The sequence below is a fragment of the Oxyura jamaicensis genome, chromosome 1 (genome assembly GCF_011077185.1).
Source record: "Oxyura jamaicensis isolate SHBP4307 breed ruddy duck chromosome 1, BPBGC_Ojam_1.0, whole genome shotgun sequence".
NCBI classification, from domain to species: domain Eukaryota; kingdom Metazoa; phylum Chordata; class Aves; order Anseriformes; family Anatidae; genus Oxyura; species Oxyura jamaicensis.
The window spans coordinates 194,612,541-194,628,712 of record NC_048893.1 but is presented as its reverse complement, the minus strand read 5'-3'; the positions used below and the strand labels follow the sequence as shown (position 1 = coordinate 194,628,712).

Here is a 16,172-nt window from a genome sequence, read left to right as displayed (position 1 = left end):
AAAAAAAAAAAAAAAAAAAAAAAAAAAAAAAGGAAGCTTTTCTTCTGAGTGGTTGTACAGTACATACAGTAATCCAAATTCAAAATAAGATACCTCTTCTTTGACATGCTGGCTGTTGCTACCCCAGCCCCCATACACAAATATTTGATACAGAGGGAAAACTTGCATTATCTAGTCCTGGGGAGATCCCTGCAAATGGGTTTAGATAAAACTGCAGGTTTCAGTGCACCAAACTTGTGTTTCACAGCGCAATGCCTTGTAAGACAGTAATATTCTGCTACAGCATGGAAAATATTTATGAAGTATACTGCCTAGAGAGCCCTTATCCGTCGGAAAATTTATTTTCAGAAACAGGAGTGAGCAAACAATTGTTCTTAGGAAGCCAGGTTTGCTGTGTAAGAGCCTCTTGTCACCTGAGAGCTTCTGCTCAAGCACAGAAGGGGACCAGGCCGTTTGCTGCACGTCTGTCTGGCCCAGTGCTCGGCACGGACAGAATGACGGACGTTGCTCCAGGATCACCAGGGTTCACATCCAGCAGCTGTGCTGCTTCTACTGGCTTGTGCACCCCTCCAGAATAGGCTCATGGGTTTCTTGCATGACCTGGTGAGAAGATACCAATAAGCTCCTGGCTTAACCCCTTACAAAAAGAGAGGGGAAGCGACCACTGGTGCTGCTGGGCTCTGTCACGCTTGGTGCCCACCTGGGCAGTGCTGTTGGATGCCCACCTCACATCTGCGCGCTTGGGAACCGTGCATTTCGCTATGCCTGGTGCAACTTCTGCTTTGAATCCCAAATTACCTCACAGTGTAGGACATGATATGTTTCTAAAAAAATAACTGTTTTGGTGGTGAGGATTTTAAGGTGGGGAAGGGGCTGTTTTTTTCACCGTATGCCCTGGGGATGGCAATGCAGAGGCTGTTGGAACAACCAAATGGTGGTGTGGAGGATCAAGCCAGCCAATCTGGGAGCCACCCAGCACCATCCAGGGAACCCCCTCTCTCCAGGCTCCTTCAGTGAGTGCAGCAGGACAGTGTTTGCAGATTCAGCATGCTTAAAGGCCAGAAGGGACCAGATTGTCTGCTTTCATCCCTCTTATATTGGATATAATATAGTACTGCCTATTATATTTCATCTTCTTACCTCTCTATTTAGTATTCTTCCTCTGACAGAAGCATATCATACATTTTCCAAAAAATATTTCTCCCCCAACAGCTTGTAGACCTCATCTGCAGATATCTAGAGATTGGAAAAATTATACCAAGAATTAATCACCCACTTTAGAAAAATAAATAATAAAGTATGGTATCAAGCTGATTGCTAATTTTATTTTTCCTGGCTTCAGTTTCCAATCATTAGATGTTGCTCCACCTTATTTTGTTAGATTAAAGAGCCCTTTAGTTTCCCATATTTCCCCATGAACTTTGCATGGATTTTATAATCAAATTTTCTCTCCATCTTCTTTTTAATAAGCTTAGCAGATCGAAGTCTTAAACTCCCTTACTGTAAATCATTCTCTCCACTTCTCATACTGTTTGTGGAGCTCTTCTTTTTATATCTTCTCCAATTTTTTGACATGCTTTGTAAAGCAGACTCCAGAGTCAGGTGCGGTGTCCCCAGACAGAGGGAATGCTGCTGTGCCTGGCAGAGGGGTTAAGCGGTGCTCCGGTGCTTTCACTGTGCATCACTCTCGCCTCTTCCCCACAGCGTTTGTGTTCGAGCACAGCGTGACTATTAAACCCCTTTCAGAGGTACTCATTCTCTCCTGTTTGACTGCTCCTCTGGGTTTATTTTTGGATGGAGAAAAAGTTAAAGGCATATTTCAGGGTTGATGTTATTACTCTTTTCAGGGGGCTACTCATTTGCTGTGGGCTGACGGGCAGCTGAAAGAAACAGCGGCAAAGGAGGAAAAACAAGAAGACTCTATTTCCAGTATAATAAAAACTCAGTTCCAAGGTGAAAGACTTTTATGAGGAGATGTATTCCTGACAGTCCCTTGTTTACCCTGGCCAACGATGCTCAGGCTGACTGTGCTTGGCACTGAGATCTGTCAGAGGAGTCGATATCCCTTTATGCTTTATTTCAGCCCAGGTAGAGTAACTCAACGTGTCCTCCATGGGCAGAAAGCTGCCTCCAGCAAGCCTCCCCCTGGCAGCCAGGCTCCACCCTGGCAGCTGCCTCCAGTGCCTTTTGGTCCCTCCCCAGAGGTACAAAAAAAACTGAAGCTGCTTGGGACAGATTTAGCGGAAGGGTTCCCAAAACAATCCCTCTTATGTTAGGCAACAAAAAAGGTGCAAAGCTCTGTGTAAAGGAAGTGGAACCTGCACAGAAGTCCCTTGCTGCTGTTGTTCAGGCCAGGGCTTTCATCGGGATCCTTTCGAGCATCCCGTGCCTTTTTTCTCTGTCTCCTCTTCCTGCTTTGGCTTTGCTCTGCTTCTGATCTCGTTTCTAAAATAACTGGGAGCAAACCCTTCTTTTTAAAATAGTTTCCCAGTCTTCCTGGCAGAGGACACATGGGTCAGACTTTGATCTCTTTATTAATCTACTAAAGAGGATGTACAGAAAATCTGGGTTACTCTGGGCATTCGGCAGGCCCTTTGTGAAAAAAGTGCCTCCACGCAAGCGGGTTGTTATCGAGGTTTAACAACTTTCATTGTTGGTGCTAACAATGTGAGAATTTCTGCTGATACCTGCTGCGGGTTTCCTTTGGTCCCTTCCCCTTCCTTTGGGGGGCTGCACAGGTGAGTTTTATAGTCCGAGCGGGGCTCAGGAAACAAAGCGGAACTCAGTTTGCTGGAGAGACAAACATATATAGAGGTATAAATGTGTACAAACGTGCTGTGATATCAAAGAGAGTTCACAGTTTATAATTCACATGTAGCCGGAAACCCAGTAGCCACCAGTGATTTAGAACAAAAAAAAAATAATAATAAAAAAGCAGATCCCATAAATAGGCACCCTTGTGCTGTGTCTCGGTGACCAAAAAGCAGCAGCCCATGTCCATAAAGGTTGAAGGAGATGGCTGAAGCCGCCCAGCCTGGCAGCACATCCATCTGTCAGAGCAGCTTTACGCTCAGTCCCATCACCTTCCAACAGCACCGAGTGGGAAGCGGCACGTGGTAGCATACAGTCATCACTGGGGCTTCCCAGATCCTCACAGCCTGTTCGTGCTGCAGGGTTCTAGTGCGCTGTTCAGCAGTGATGGAGTGTGTGAGGCTTTGGCAGAGATTATTCATAAATGAGAGGGGGTTTATAGTATTTGTGCTTTCTAAGGCAATTTGGTTCTTCTGGAGATGCCCCACTGTGTATTTTTGTTTATCCATGTAAGATTATCTTTATGATTTTTTCCCAAGCAAAAAAGCATTAAAGCAAGTAGAATATGCATATTTCTTCAAATAAATAGAGGGCTGTGATGGAAGGTACAGAAAGTATAATAAAGTCTAGTCAGGTTTAAATGTTGGCACATCTTATTTTATTTAATTCATAAATGGAAGAAGATAGAGAATTTATTTGACTAGGTGTCTGGTTCAGTGTCTTGATGATATGTTTGGAAAATTGCTCTGAAATTGATGTGTAAATGACCTTGAAGATGTCATATTTAAGCGATAGCTCATTTTGATTTGAAGTTGTAAGCCTTTTTTTCCACCTCCGTGCTCCAAACACAGCAAGCAAAGAAAACATGCCACATTGGGTTTAAGTCATTTGAAAGTAAAGAAGGAAATCTTTACCTTCAAACCTCAAAAGCTAATGTGGAAGGTCAGGCACCTAACCTGGCATGTGCCCTAATTCCAGTGCCATGAAGGTGCTGTTTATCAGGAGTTCTTCAGCCTCTGAGCTCACTTGTCAGACCTGGGGAGCTCCCTTTAGTCCCATGAGAAAACCCAGATCTAGTGCTGGGTTGCACTGTCAGTTCAGGGCATAACATTCACCTTGCAAAAAAATATGTAAAAATTCATATGTTCCCTTTTATTATTGATATTTTGATTTGAGAGGGCACTGGCCAGACCTACACTTGAGTATTACCTTTAAGTAGCTGAAGGTCCCCCCTAGCCATGGCAAATGAAGTTACATTTACATTTTGCAGCCTGAGGCAGGGCTGGCCAGGGTCTGTGCTCAGGTGGGACGCCATCCTCAGCTCCGTGTCAGGATCAAGCCCACAAAAGCTGTGCTGATGGGGCTGCACCTGATTTAATGACCCCTGTCAGACCTGCCATGTAATTACACTATGTCCAAGTCACACAGGGTATCCCTGACCTCAGTTGGCTGGCCAAAAACCTCAGAGGTTAGCTGAGGTTTCCATACCTAACAAGATTTCCTGTACCTGATCTATTTTTTTTCTAGCTGGACATGTTTTGTCTAAACCATTGCATGTCTGCGTTTTCTTTTACGAGTGAAAGCTATCTGCAACCCTGAGGTACACCCAAAAGGCTGTGCACACCCCAGCAGCCTTTGAGATTCCACACTTGAAGCGAAGTTTCCCCTAAAATGTATGGTGGCATGTCATGGAGAGTAAGAGCTGTAAACCTTTGCATTATCTTCCTATCTATCACTTGAATGCAGATATATTACATTTACTAACAGCGATGTTAATGTCCTTGTCACGATCCAGACTGGATGTGATATTAATGCAATTGCATGCAATAACAGGATAAAAGGTGTATTTGCAGACTAATCCAGTGTCAGTTGAAATAACGTTGCTGAGGATTGGATTTTTAATTCTTTTTTACTGCCCTGGGAACTTAGATGTAATATCCACTGCAGAAACCGCATTTTGGGGTAACAGCAGATTTGTACATTCAAAACATCAGTAAAAAGAGAAAATTAAAAGGTAAGCCCTAGACAGGAGTGTTACCTGTCCTGCATTGTTTGACGAACATGGTTTATTATGTTTGTTTTACAATTGAACCAGACAAAAGAATATTAGAAAGTTCTACATATGTATAACCTCATGAAGTTAATATTGCTTTTGGACTCGTTCCTTGGCATGATCTAATCTCCATTTTAGTCAATGGGGATATTTCCATTCACTTCAATAGGAGCTGGGTTTGCATTTTAATATGTATTAAAGCTTACAAAATTCATGCAATAAAGTAAAAATGGGAGGACACACTTAGCACAGCAGGGGGGCTCAAATGAAGGTCCTGCGATAGCGTTTAATCACCAGAATAAGGAGCCTGATTTCCAGAGCTGCCTGCTGGGAGCAGTGGGTGGTGCGAGCGGCCGGCCGCCTTCACGCTCTGTTGGAGTTCGTGGTTGATGTGATGCTGCCGTCCATAGTCAGGTCAGGCCCTGGTGATTCACGGCTCGAGGGCACTTGAAAAGGGGTGAATGTAACGTGTGGTTTATCCTCTGTCCCACTGGCTCCAGTGGCCCCAGTGTTCTCGGTCTGTCTGGCACTGGTGCTCAGATCCACTGCGCATCTTCCTTACTCTAAAGCCATTCAGTCCTGTAGGTTGTATTTACAGTTTACCCTTAATGGAGGTAATGGAAGAAATATCTTCTAAAAGAGCTATACACTTGGCTTTTATACACATCAGAGCCATTTTATGGGAAGTACCTAAATAAAACAGTGTATGCACTAGGCGTAATGTCAGCTTTCTTTAAATCATAAATTTCCTTTCTTTATTGGAAGTGTAATTCCCATCTACAAATCATGCTATTTTAGTTGGTTTTATGTTCATTGGCTTGATGAATTAAGGGGTTCCATAATTTTTATACTTTTCCTGCCTACGTTAGCTCTCTGGCAAACATCCTTCAGAAAACACGTAGTTGCTCCCTGTGAGGAGTCTGGACTAATTCTGACATTTGGGTTGCACTCACAAATCTCTGCATGACCCCAGCTCTGGGTATGGGGGCAGCTGGGGGCAGAAGCACCAAGAGGTGGCTGTGGAGCCTTTGTCTCAGGGAGGCTGGAACAACTTGGTAAATGCCTTCTTCCCCCCTGTGCCTCTGTGTTTTATACTGAAAATCTGAAAAAAAAAAAAAAAAGTGTCATTATAAAGCTTTAATCTGTGTCTTTTTGCTTACTTCTTTTCTTCCAACAAGAAAATGCAAGCAAGGGCCGTTGGGTGGCAGCTCGGTGACAAACAAGGTGTTCTGTTTACTACCGGGAGACTGGCAGAGCCTTTGATTGAGGGTCATGAATAATTAGTGGTATTTCAGAATCAGTGATTTTTCCTTTCTTCCTTTGAAACTGAGTGATGAAACGGAGCCCTGAATATTTTCTTGTCAGTATTCATTGCTGACTCTGCCTCATTCCTGTCATTTTAATTTGGGCAGAGACCAGCTTCTACTTTGTAGCTGTTTTGCACTGTATCTCCTTAGTTTTGAAGCTGGAGGAGGGAGATGCGCACTTAGGGCTCTGGAAATGCCTTTTTTTAGCACTTTGCATGGCACAAACCAAAGTGTCCCTTGCACATAGTGGTGGTGAGTCTGTAGGTCTAGAAGGTGCATGCATGATTCTTAGTCCTTCCTAAAGCTTATGTATTTTTATAGCTACTCAGACCTCACATTTGCACTGGCGAGGAGCTGACTTTGTTTGGAAGGGGCATGCTGTACTCCTACATTCATTTTGCAGAGCCACCCAGCAGGTGGGAGCACTGTGGGCCTGCTGGCGTGAGCTCGCCTCCAGGCAACTCCTAATGGAGACAGCTCTGCCCTTGTTGCCTCCACCGCTCCTCCCGTCCACCTCTGTGGCTGCTGCTGGGTCAGGGTCAGGGCTGTTCACCTCACCCGGTCTTTCCTAATTTCCCAGTTTGAGGTGCAGGTCATCCTTCTCTTCTCACAGATAACTATTGATAGGATTAGAGGGAATGTCCTCAAGTTGTGCCAGGGGAGGTTCAGGTTGGAAATGAGGAGACATTTCTTCTCGGCAAGAGCAGTCAGGCATTGGGACGGGTTGCCCAGGGAGGTGGTGGAGTCACCATCCCTGGGGGTGTTCAAGGAAAGGTTGGACGTGGTGCTTGGGGACATGGTTTAGTGGGTGACACTGATGGTAGGGGGATGGTTGGACCAGATGATCTTGGACGTCTTTTCCAACCCTAATGATTCTATGATCTTGTCACTGTCACTCTTCTCAACTGAATGACTGAGAGCTGATGGCATTAAGCGGGGTGCCCCTGTGCAAAATCACTGCAGTATTTGGAAAAAGAAATAACTAAGGGATTTTCTGTAGTAGTTTTTTGATAGAAGTTTTTGGAAGAGTGGCTCATGCTTCCAAGTCAGTCCTCCTCCTGTCTGTTCAGGAGCCTGCCTTGTTCATTTGCTGAAACCATGAGATTATGACGACTTCCACTGACAACTCCTATAACACAGGATACTGAGCCACTCAGCAAAATCACACACTAAAATATTTTTGTATCTATGCCAATAAAAATGGGTGGGTAGGAGAATAGGTTACAGTGGCTCATCCCAGTACCAAGACGCCAAACAGTGGGAGATTCTGGCCCATCTCCATCACGCAGGTGCTCCTGCCAGGTATCCTCGGCAGTGCGTGTTTGCACTCTCCTTTTTCTGACATCAACTCTCAACCATCAGACCTTGATTTGCTTTTCTCAGCGAGATTAAAGAGCCTCATTATTCTCCTCTGTCTTTTCCCTGCCCGGCTTCTTACAGACCACCAAGTTGTCTTTTAATCTTGCCTTCCAAAAAAGCTAAACAGAATTGAACTCCTTTCAGTGTCTGCGCTATTGAGGGTATTCATGAAGGATGGTGTGACTCTTAGGAGGAACGTATGTGCGAAGCAGATATCCATGGCGATGGGCACCTATGTAAACACGCGGACTGACAGCTCCAGTAAACACTCTCTTCCAGAGCTGTGGCAGGTTCATTCATCACGCGACCTATACACAAAGTACTGTCAGACGTGTAAGGTAAACAAGCAGGGGGCAAAAAGAGGCTAGGAAAGAAATAATGCTTCTCTCTAATCCCTTTTTGTTTTAAGAGCCTCTTGGGTTTCTTGTGGCTGTAGTAAATACATAACTTTCCTATAATTTTTGAGTGGACTGTGTCATTTGAAGTGGTCTGCTGAAAGATGGGCAGCAAATAAGTAGGAGAGGCAAGAAGGAAATCCAGTTTGCTGATTTTTGTCCACTTAATAACCACTAGCTGCTCACTGCCTTTTTTTTTTTTTTTTTTTTTTTTTTTTTTTGCCTTTTTGCCTTTTTGCCTTTTTGCCTTCACCTGTCATAATGCAGCCCCTCACTGCATGCCACTTGCAGGAGCCATGCAGAAAACATTACCCCATTATTTTCCTGGGGAACGAGGGAAAACAAGCCTTTAAGAGAAACAAGCACACAACCTTTGCGTTGCTGGCACATTGCCATGCCCGAGGGCTGCACTTAATTTACATATAAATGTGACCAGGATTTTAATCAGAGATTAGTGCACTCTGTTGTTATTTTTCACTTAGAGTGTTCATAAAGCACGTGGTGCTTTGCAGATTGCGTAGGACAAATGGATTTTGAGGATTGCAGTGGAAAGCATATCCGTGGCACTGCAGTTCTGATGGATGACCGGCTTTATTTCTAAGGGTGCCAGCGGCCCGAGGAAGTGCTGGCTTCAGTTCTTTAGGGATACTGCAAAATTAGGCAGTTCTTGCTGAGGGGATGTAAAGAGCTGGCTTTGAGCCCGCTCACCTGGATTTCAGCTGCCCCCTGTGACAATGCAGTAGTGCTTCCCTGATGGAGCATCCCAGTGGATGGGAGCATCTGTTTTTCTGCCTCGTTCATAAATGTGTCTGCAAAATCGCTAACTTCTCTTTTTAATCACTTTGAAATTTTCAGGATCTCTGCTGATGTTTCTTGTTTTTTCTTGATTTGTTTAGCTCAAGTGTCATTACCTTGTTCATGTTTCTCTTCTAATTAGCAGGCAGCTGGGAAGAGTGTACCACAAAAACTATCCCAGAAGAGCTTTACAGCTGCTCCCAGAGCCCTCTCCTCCTCTCTGTCCTCCTGTACCTGAAAATAAGCTTCTGGCCTTCTTTAGTATCTGTTAATAAGCTTTGAAATAAGTGAGGTATTTTCTTATCTTCTAGTGGTCTTATCCAGGGGTATTCTCATCCTTTTGTATACTTTCACTTGGCTATCCTCAGGAACCCCAGGGCCTACCTGTGGAAAGTCCCAGGGGCTTTAGTTTGCTGTTCTGATACCAGCACTATCAACCTTTTTCCTTAAGTGATGAAGAAACAGTGATAATTAAATGGTATCATCAGTCTTGAGAGTTAGCACCTCATCTGAAAATGAAATTTGACATGTGCTTGAAGGGCGTTACCCAAATCTACATGGAGATATTGGTTAAATATTCTTGTATGTGTTCTTGTGGGTATGAGCTTCAGACCCACATTTAGGGAGTCAGCAGGGAGGAACTTTGTAAAATTTGAGAGTGAGGTGGAAGGGGATCCCAGGGCTGACACAGGGTCTCCACATGGAAAACCTGAAAGGGAACAAAGACCTTCTTCTCAATCCATCAAGCTGCTGTGTGTTGACAGGTTAAATGACAAGACATATTGAGCAAAAGGAATTAATCTGTATCTGGGACCTTTTAATAAATCAAAAGTAAAAGGAAGAATCAGTGTAGCAGACCCATTGGCAGCTGCTAACACTTGTTTCATCATCCTTTCCTTCTGAAATACACAAATGGAAAGGAACTGTTGCCAGGAGTCATAAAATTAAGGAAAGACTCAGAAGATAGATTTATTATCAGTTCAATATTGGTGAAATTCAGCTTCATAAACAGAGGTTAATCTGCTAAAACCTTCCTTGCTTGCACTGGGGGAAACCCCCACTCATTTCAATTTTTGCTCAAAGATCTAAAATAATTCTTCTTGTCATGTGAATAAATCAACATCTCTAGAAGCACCAGTGTTCATCTTTTTTTTTTTTTTTTTTTTCCTCATTCTTGCCCACGTGGATTTATTTTATTTATTTATTTCCATGGGGTGTTGTTTATTACAGGCTCTTCTCATCCCAGCAATGTAATTTCTCTTCTGGACTTCTAGGCATTTTCATCACACTTTGCTACATATTTCACCCATGTTTCTACAGAAAGTCATTATGTAGCACAGCCTGCTGCTGACAAGAATATTTAGAATACAGTCTGCCTTTGTCCTCCAGTGCTGTGTTGCTTACCTTTGTTGGGTGAATAATACAAGCAAGAAGGACATGGACCTGGTGTTACTGCAAAGAGACCTAAGCCTGCACACGTCTGGAACTGGTACTGCTCCTTCTTCCCTTTCTTCTTTCTGTATGGTTAATGAAACTGTAGGAAAATACCTGCCAGTTCAGACTGGTGTTAAAAAAAAAAATAAAAAAATCTAAATTTGAAAAAGTATGTGTCCTGGTTTCAGTTAGGACAGTTATTTTTCCTCTTAGTAGCTGGTAGGGTGCTATGTTTTGGATTAGGATGAGAAGAGTGCTGATAACATGCTGATGTTTTAATTGCTGGAGAGCACTGCTTACACTATGCCAAGGACTTTTCAGCTTCTCACTCTGTCCTGCCAGCGGGCAGGCTGGGGGTGCAGCAAGAGCTGGGAGGGGACAGACCCAGGACAGCTGACCCAAACTGGCCAAAGGGGTATTCCATACCATCTGACGGCATGCTAAACAATATATAGGGGTGGCTAACCGGGCTGGGGGGGCCGGCTGCTCGGGGTTGGGCTGGGCATCGGTCAGCGGGTGGTGAGCAATTGCATTGTGCATCACTTGTTTATACATATTATTATTATTATCATTATTATTTTCTATCTTAATAAACTGTCTTTATCTCAACTCACAGGCTTCACTTTCCCGTTTCTCTCCCCCATCCCAGAGAGGGAGGGGGGAGGGTGAGCGAACGGCTGTGTGGTGTTTAGCTGCCAGCCGGGTTAAACCACAACAGTATGAAAAAAGGATTTGTGCTAGAAGACAAGAACTAATACAACAGGTGTCCATTCAGTGCATCCTGTGCTGCCCCATACTCAGCACAGGTTTGGATGGGGGACATCAGGATCTGGAGCCTGATTCCCTGGGGATGGGCACAATCTCTTCTCGCTCAGGGAACTTTCTGTCTTACACTGGGGAGTGGTGGTTCCTGAGGGTGGAAATTACTTCTTTTGCCTCTTGCTGCTACCCCTTATAAAAAAAATGCAGTGAATTCACCAGTAGCCTTGAGCATAGGATGGGTTCTGCTATCAAATGGCCAGGGAAGTTCACACCAGGGCTGTTTAGATCATTAGAGATCAGAAGCTCTATCAGGCCATCAAATCCCTTCCTTCTGCTGATGTCTCACAAGTGCAGGGCCATCATTTTCATGGCTGCTTTTCAAGAAATGGAATAGCCTTTCCAGTTCGCTTTTAAACCAAAGGTCACAGCTTCATCCAGTGTCATAAAAGGAATAATTGCTGCTATCGACAAAGCCAAATTTGATGCATAACTTGTAAGACTGGGGCAAGTAATAAAGTGTATGAATTACAGCTGAACTTCACTTATGCCATTAAGAAGGATTCATGATAGGACCAGTGAGGAGGAGCTCTTCCTTGCATCCCACACCCTGTGTACCTCAAAGTGGCACCCAAAGCCTGCCTGAAACCCCTCTCACATGCAGGCAAGGAGGCTGGCATCATTTGTGACTATTCCAGGGTCTTTAAAGCCTCTCTAAGACTTCAGGATGTCCTAGGAAACTTTAGGGTGCTCTGATAATTTAAAAAAAAAAAAAAAGGCAAAAAAAAAAAACACCTACCTCCCTTGCTAGCACTGATCTTAGAGCTCCACTTCCCTCTGTAATTAACTAATGATGTTGTTCTAAGTAGCATCAAGCACATCTGGGACTAAATTGGCTGAATTCAGGTTTCTTGCATTACTTCTTCACTAGTTCCTCTCTATTAATGACATGACTTGCTTGGCTGCAAACTGTCCTTTCAATGTACCTATCTCAAGCTTGAGACCCATCATATTCATGTTCCATCCAAGGTTTAATGCTGGATAGAACAGGAAAATGCTCCTGGGATATGTGTCACAGAAGTTAGGGGAAAGGACACTTGCTTATTTTGATGTTGGTGTGAATGTGTGTGTGGTGCTTGTGTACTTGATCCTTGTGTGTTTGCAGGCAGCACTACAAGTCAGAGAAGGCTCTGACTACACAAATATGAGCAGGTCTGTTAGTTCTAGCAGGTCTTCCTGGTATAAAGGGCCTGTATCTAATACTGCTGAAGTCATGGTGGGTTTGGTGCTCATTGTAGGAGGAGGATGGCTTTCTAAATTACTTGAGGTAGACTTGAGGGTGCCTTGAATTTGTTTGATCTGTTACAAACACTTTCTCTCCTGGTTTCTTAAGGGCACAAAAAAAAAACAACCAATGTTGTCTTACACCAGTAGGTATCATGGGCAAACCTTTCCTTCCTCTGTGCTGGAGGAGGATATACTGATTGTCTAAGAGCTACTACTACAAGGCTAGCTTTCAGTTGCTCGTTATCTGGGATTTTGGCAATGTGCAATGACTTTTCTCAATATTTAATTTACTGTCTATTTTCTGAACTTGAATGGATTTATTTTAAACTGTCCCCTGGGGCTTTTTCTTCAGCAAGGGCTCTGGCAGGATTTTTAAATGAGCAGCCACCTTCCTTCGTGCAATTCACTGTCAGTGGTGATCTCCCTCTCTACCACAGTTCATACAAGCTCACACTACCAGCAGAACACGATGGCATTTCTTCTGTTACTCAGCCAGCTGCAGTCCCAGCAGAGAGCTGGTTATGACACTAGGACACTTAGGAAGAACCATCATTTTTCCCTCTCAAATTTTGTGGTACAAAGGGCTGAGATGTTGAGCAGGGTTCAGGAAACAATGACTGTTCTCATTATATGCACATATTTAGCTTTTGTGAAGTTGAAGCTTTTAATAAATTCGAGTACATTTCTATAGTACATCCAAATTAATATATATATATATATATGAGTTCTCATTGATCCTCTTCCTGAGATCTTCTGCTTGCTGTTTTTTTGCAGGAGTTATCTACACAGCAGATATTCTCGATCGGGAGACGACCAGGTCCTACTGGTTGACGGTGTATGCGACTGACCATGGGGTCGTCCCGCTCTACACAACCATCGAAGTCTACATTGAAGTGGAGGATGTGAATGACAATGCCCCTCTCACCTCTGAACCCATCTATTACCCAGCCATCATGGAAAACTCCCCAAAGGATGTATCTGTCATTCAGATCCAAGCCCAGGACCCGGACTCCAGCACCAATGAAAAACTAACTTACCGGATTACAAGTGGAAATCCCCAGAATTTCTTTGTAATCAATCCCAAAACAGGTAACGAAATCCTGCTGCCTTACGGTGGTAGGAAAATACAATTTAAATATTTATTGGCTTCCTCCCTTTCAGTATTTTTCCAACCTGTGTTTTCTTGTTAGTTATCTGTCTGAAGCATCCTGCTGTGCACTTGTAAATGAGTGCGCCAGCAGCTGATGTGGGGCATGTGCCACTGCAGCGATCGCTTGTCTGCAGGTCACTGAATAGCTGCTGGCTGTTGCCTCTTTTCCTTGTCTGTAGGGATGAGACTTCGCTGCTCTGAGTCTGCAGAGCAATGCTAGCAGGCAGATTCAAGCTGTTGGATTTCGTGAAGCAGAGCCTCGTCTTTTGTAATCCAGTGTAGCTCCGCTGAAGTGAGTGGCACTACAGTTGTCAAGTACACGTAATTAGGCTGCGTGTTACACGAGCTGGATGTAATTTTACAGCTTGTTTCATACAAAAAGACAGTTGAGATGATCTGAAAGTCCTTCTGACCCTTAAAAAAATCTATGTATTTGCATTGATTTGTAACAGTTAGGGATGAGTGGCCTGTGTGGGCAGCGTCACAGACACGCTGCTGTATGCCTGGTGCTCGTGCTTGCTTCAAGCTCTTGTGCTTGTTGTAATGCTTCTCGCTTTATTCTGGAGTTTTGATTACTTTTTTTTGTTGTTTTTTTTTTTGTTTGTTTGTTTTTTCAAGTTTATTTGCTGCAGCTAGGAAGTCAAAAGGAATACACCTGAGTGAATGCTTTTAATTTATAAGGCAATGATATTCGCTAAATAGCTTTTCAACATTTGTCAATCCTATTGCAATGTGTAGCTTAAGAAGGGGCTGGGATCATTTCAGGCATAAGCCTTTCTTCAGGTGAAGAAATCATAGAGCATGTGTATTCACACCGTTCAATCTGCTGAGCCCTAAGGCACATATCTCACTTATTCTTAACACTTGAAATGGCCGAAGATGGCTCTTCCATCTGCATCCCTTCCCTTCCTCCCCCTGCCCCATAAATCCCATCTGGGCAAAATAGCAGAGTTAGGACTCTGTAATATTTAATTAATTAATTACATTTAATGTATGTTACATCCCTGCCATCAGATCCTCCCACAGAGCATCCTGCTCAGCACGTCTCTACATGGCCATGAGTTTCAGACAAGTCCCAGCCATGGGTACTTGGGTGCCGCTGCTGGTAGCACCAGGTATTTTGGTGACACTTCCTCACATCAAAGCAGAGGGCAAGAATAGTTTTCTCTGGTAAGAAAATTGTCATCCTCTTGAATTGCAGGTGGTGCTGAAGAGGTTCATCTTCATTTTGTGCTAAGAAAATTGCTGTCAGAGAACTTAAGGGCATCAATATATTTAACAATTCACTGTTCCAGCAACCCCTGGGGGGTCCCCATTGCTGTTTTTTTCTTTTGTTTCTTTTTTTTTTTTCCTTTGAAAATTATTGGACTGGTGGAGTGCGTATGCACTGAGGTCCCTTAATCCCCAAAAAGGGAGGTCTGTCATTTGAACACCAGGATTGCATCCTCCCTTGTGAAGTATCGAAGCATGGTGAGCTCTTCCTGCCCTCTGCTCTGTGTCAGGAGGCTTCTTCCAACGGGAGGCTGGCATCCCTGGAGGAGGATGGGTTTGCCAAAAAGTTTCCCTCAGATATCTGTCTCTGGTACGTTCCTGCAGGGCATCACCTTCTCTAAGGCAGTGGCTTATGCTCCATTTATTTATAGAGGCGACTTCAGCACACACTGGAGAGACGAGAAGTGTGCCGGCCCCATGTCCTTGCTGGGATTCAGTGATGCCATAACTCACCCAGTGCTTTGCACAGCAGCCACAAGTGCTGCCGTGTGCTGTATAATCAAGATTAAAAGGTTTAACGTGAACCCAAATATGTGATGATGGCAGCATGTGTGGCTTGAGGGAGAGCAGTCATTGTGAGGAGGTATCTTTTGTTTTCTTTGTCACTTCGGGAGTTGAGACAGCACCAACAAACTGACATCTTTCTCCTGTGACTAACCAGGTGTCAAGAGGCAGCACAAAGGCCTCATATCACATTTTTTACATCCTCCTGCACAAAGCAGTAGAAATTGGCCTCAACAGGAGATGGGAAATTGGCTGGAGCACGTGGGTGCTTCTGTGGCAATCAGACATTTCATAGATGCCCAAGTCATGGGGCTTTTGAGTTATGTTTCTCATTGGATTTGCTGTAAGAAATAAATGTCCCTTAAATCCAGATTATGAGGAGGGTTGGGACGACAGGCAGGAGAGGAGGACAGCTTCCTCTGCAGCAAAGAAGCACTGATCATGGTATGCTGATCACTTCCTTAGATCATTGGGATATATTTCAGCAACAAATCTCCCCCCTTTGCTGGAGAACGAGGCCTCATTGGCCTTGGCCTCCTGTGCCTTCTTCCTGTCTTTCAGGGCTTGGTGCTTTGTTCCAACAAATTTTGGTTTGCTACAAAGTGCAGAGAGGGCATGAGGTGTATCGTGTCTTTGTGGAGGGTGGGTGTTACTTCAGACATCTCTGCCCTCACTCCAAAGGACACGGCTACCTGTGGTGCTGGTGAACGGCACAGACTGAGTGAGGTGGGCAATCCCTTTGTTTTAGACAGCCCTTGCTGGTGTGAAGACAAATGCGCTGGGTGCTGCTTCATTCTGGTTGTGGCATGTCCCTCTGCACCTCTGTGCAACCTCCTGTGCCTTACCTGTGGTCATTTGAACTCCTAACTGTATTTAATAGAAGTGCAAGTGGGCCACCAGGGCTTGGCCCTGCTGGCTCCTGTTTGGGGTTTGTGGGGATGCCAGGGGAGGCTCCAGTAGCCGTGTGCCTGCTCCTCAGGAGGGCAAGGACACGCGCAGCCCTCCTGCACAAAGGTAGCCAGGTGTCACCACCCATGAATGTCTTT

At 44.3% G+C, this 16,172-nt stretch overlaps 1 protein-coding gene across 11 annotated transcripts in view; it reads left to right on the top strand.

Moving 5' to 3' along the window:
* The window catches only part of FAT3 (FAT atypical cadherin 3), a 417,502-nt gene that overhangs the window by 176,028 nt on the left and 225,302 nt on the right, over window positions 1-16,172 (top strand). For all 11 annotated transcript variants that reach the window (XM_035328942.1, XM_035328925.1, XM_035328935.1 and 8 more), the window contains exon 3: window positions 12,975-13,289. In XM_035328942.1, the coding sequence (XP_035184833.1) occupies window positions 12,975-13,289 (315 nt within the window). The remainder of the gene's footprint in view (window positions 1-12,974; window positions 13,290-16,172) is intronic.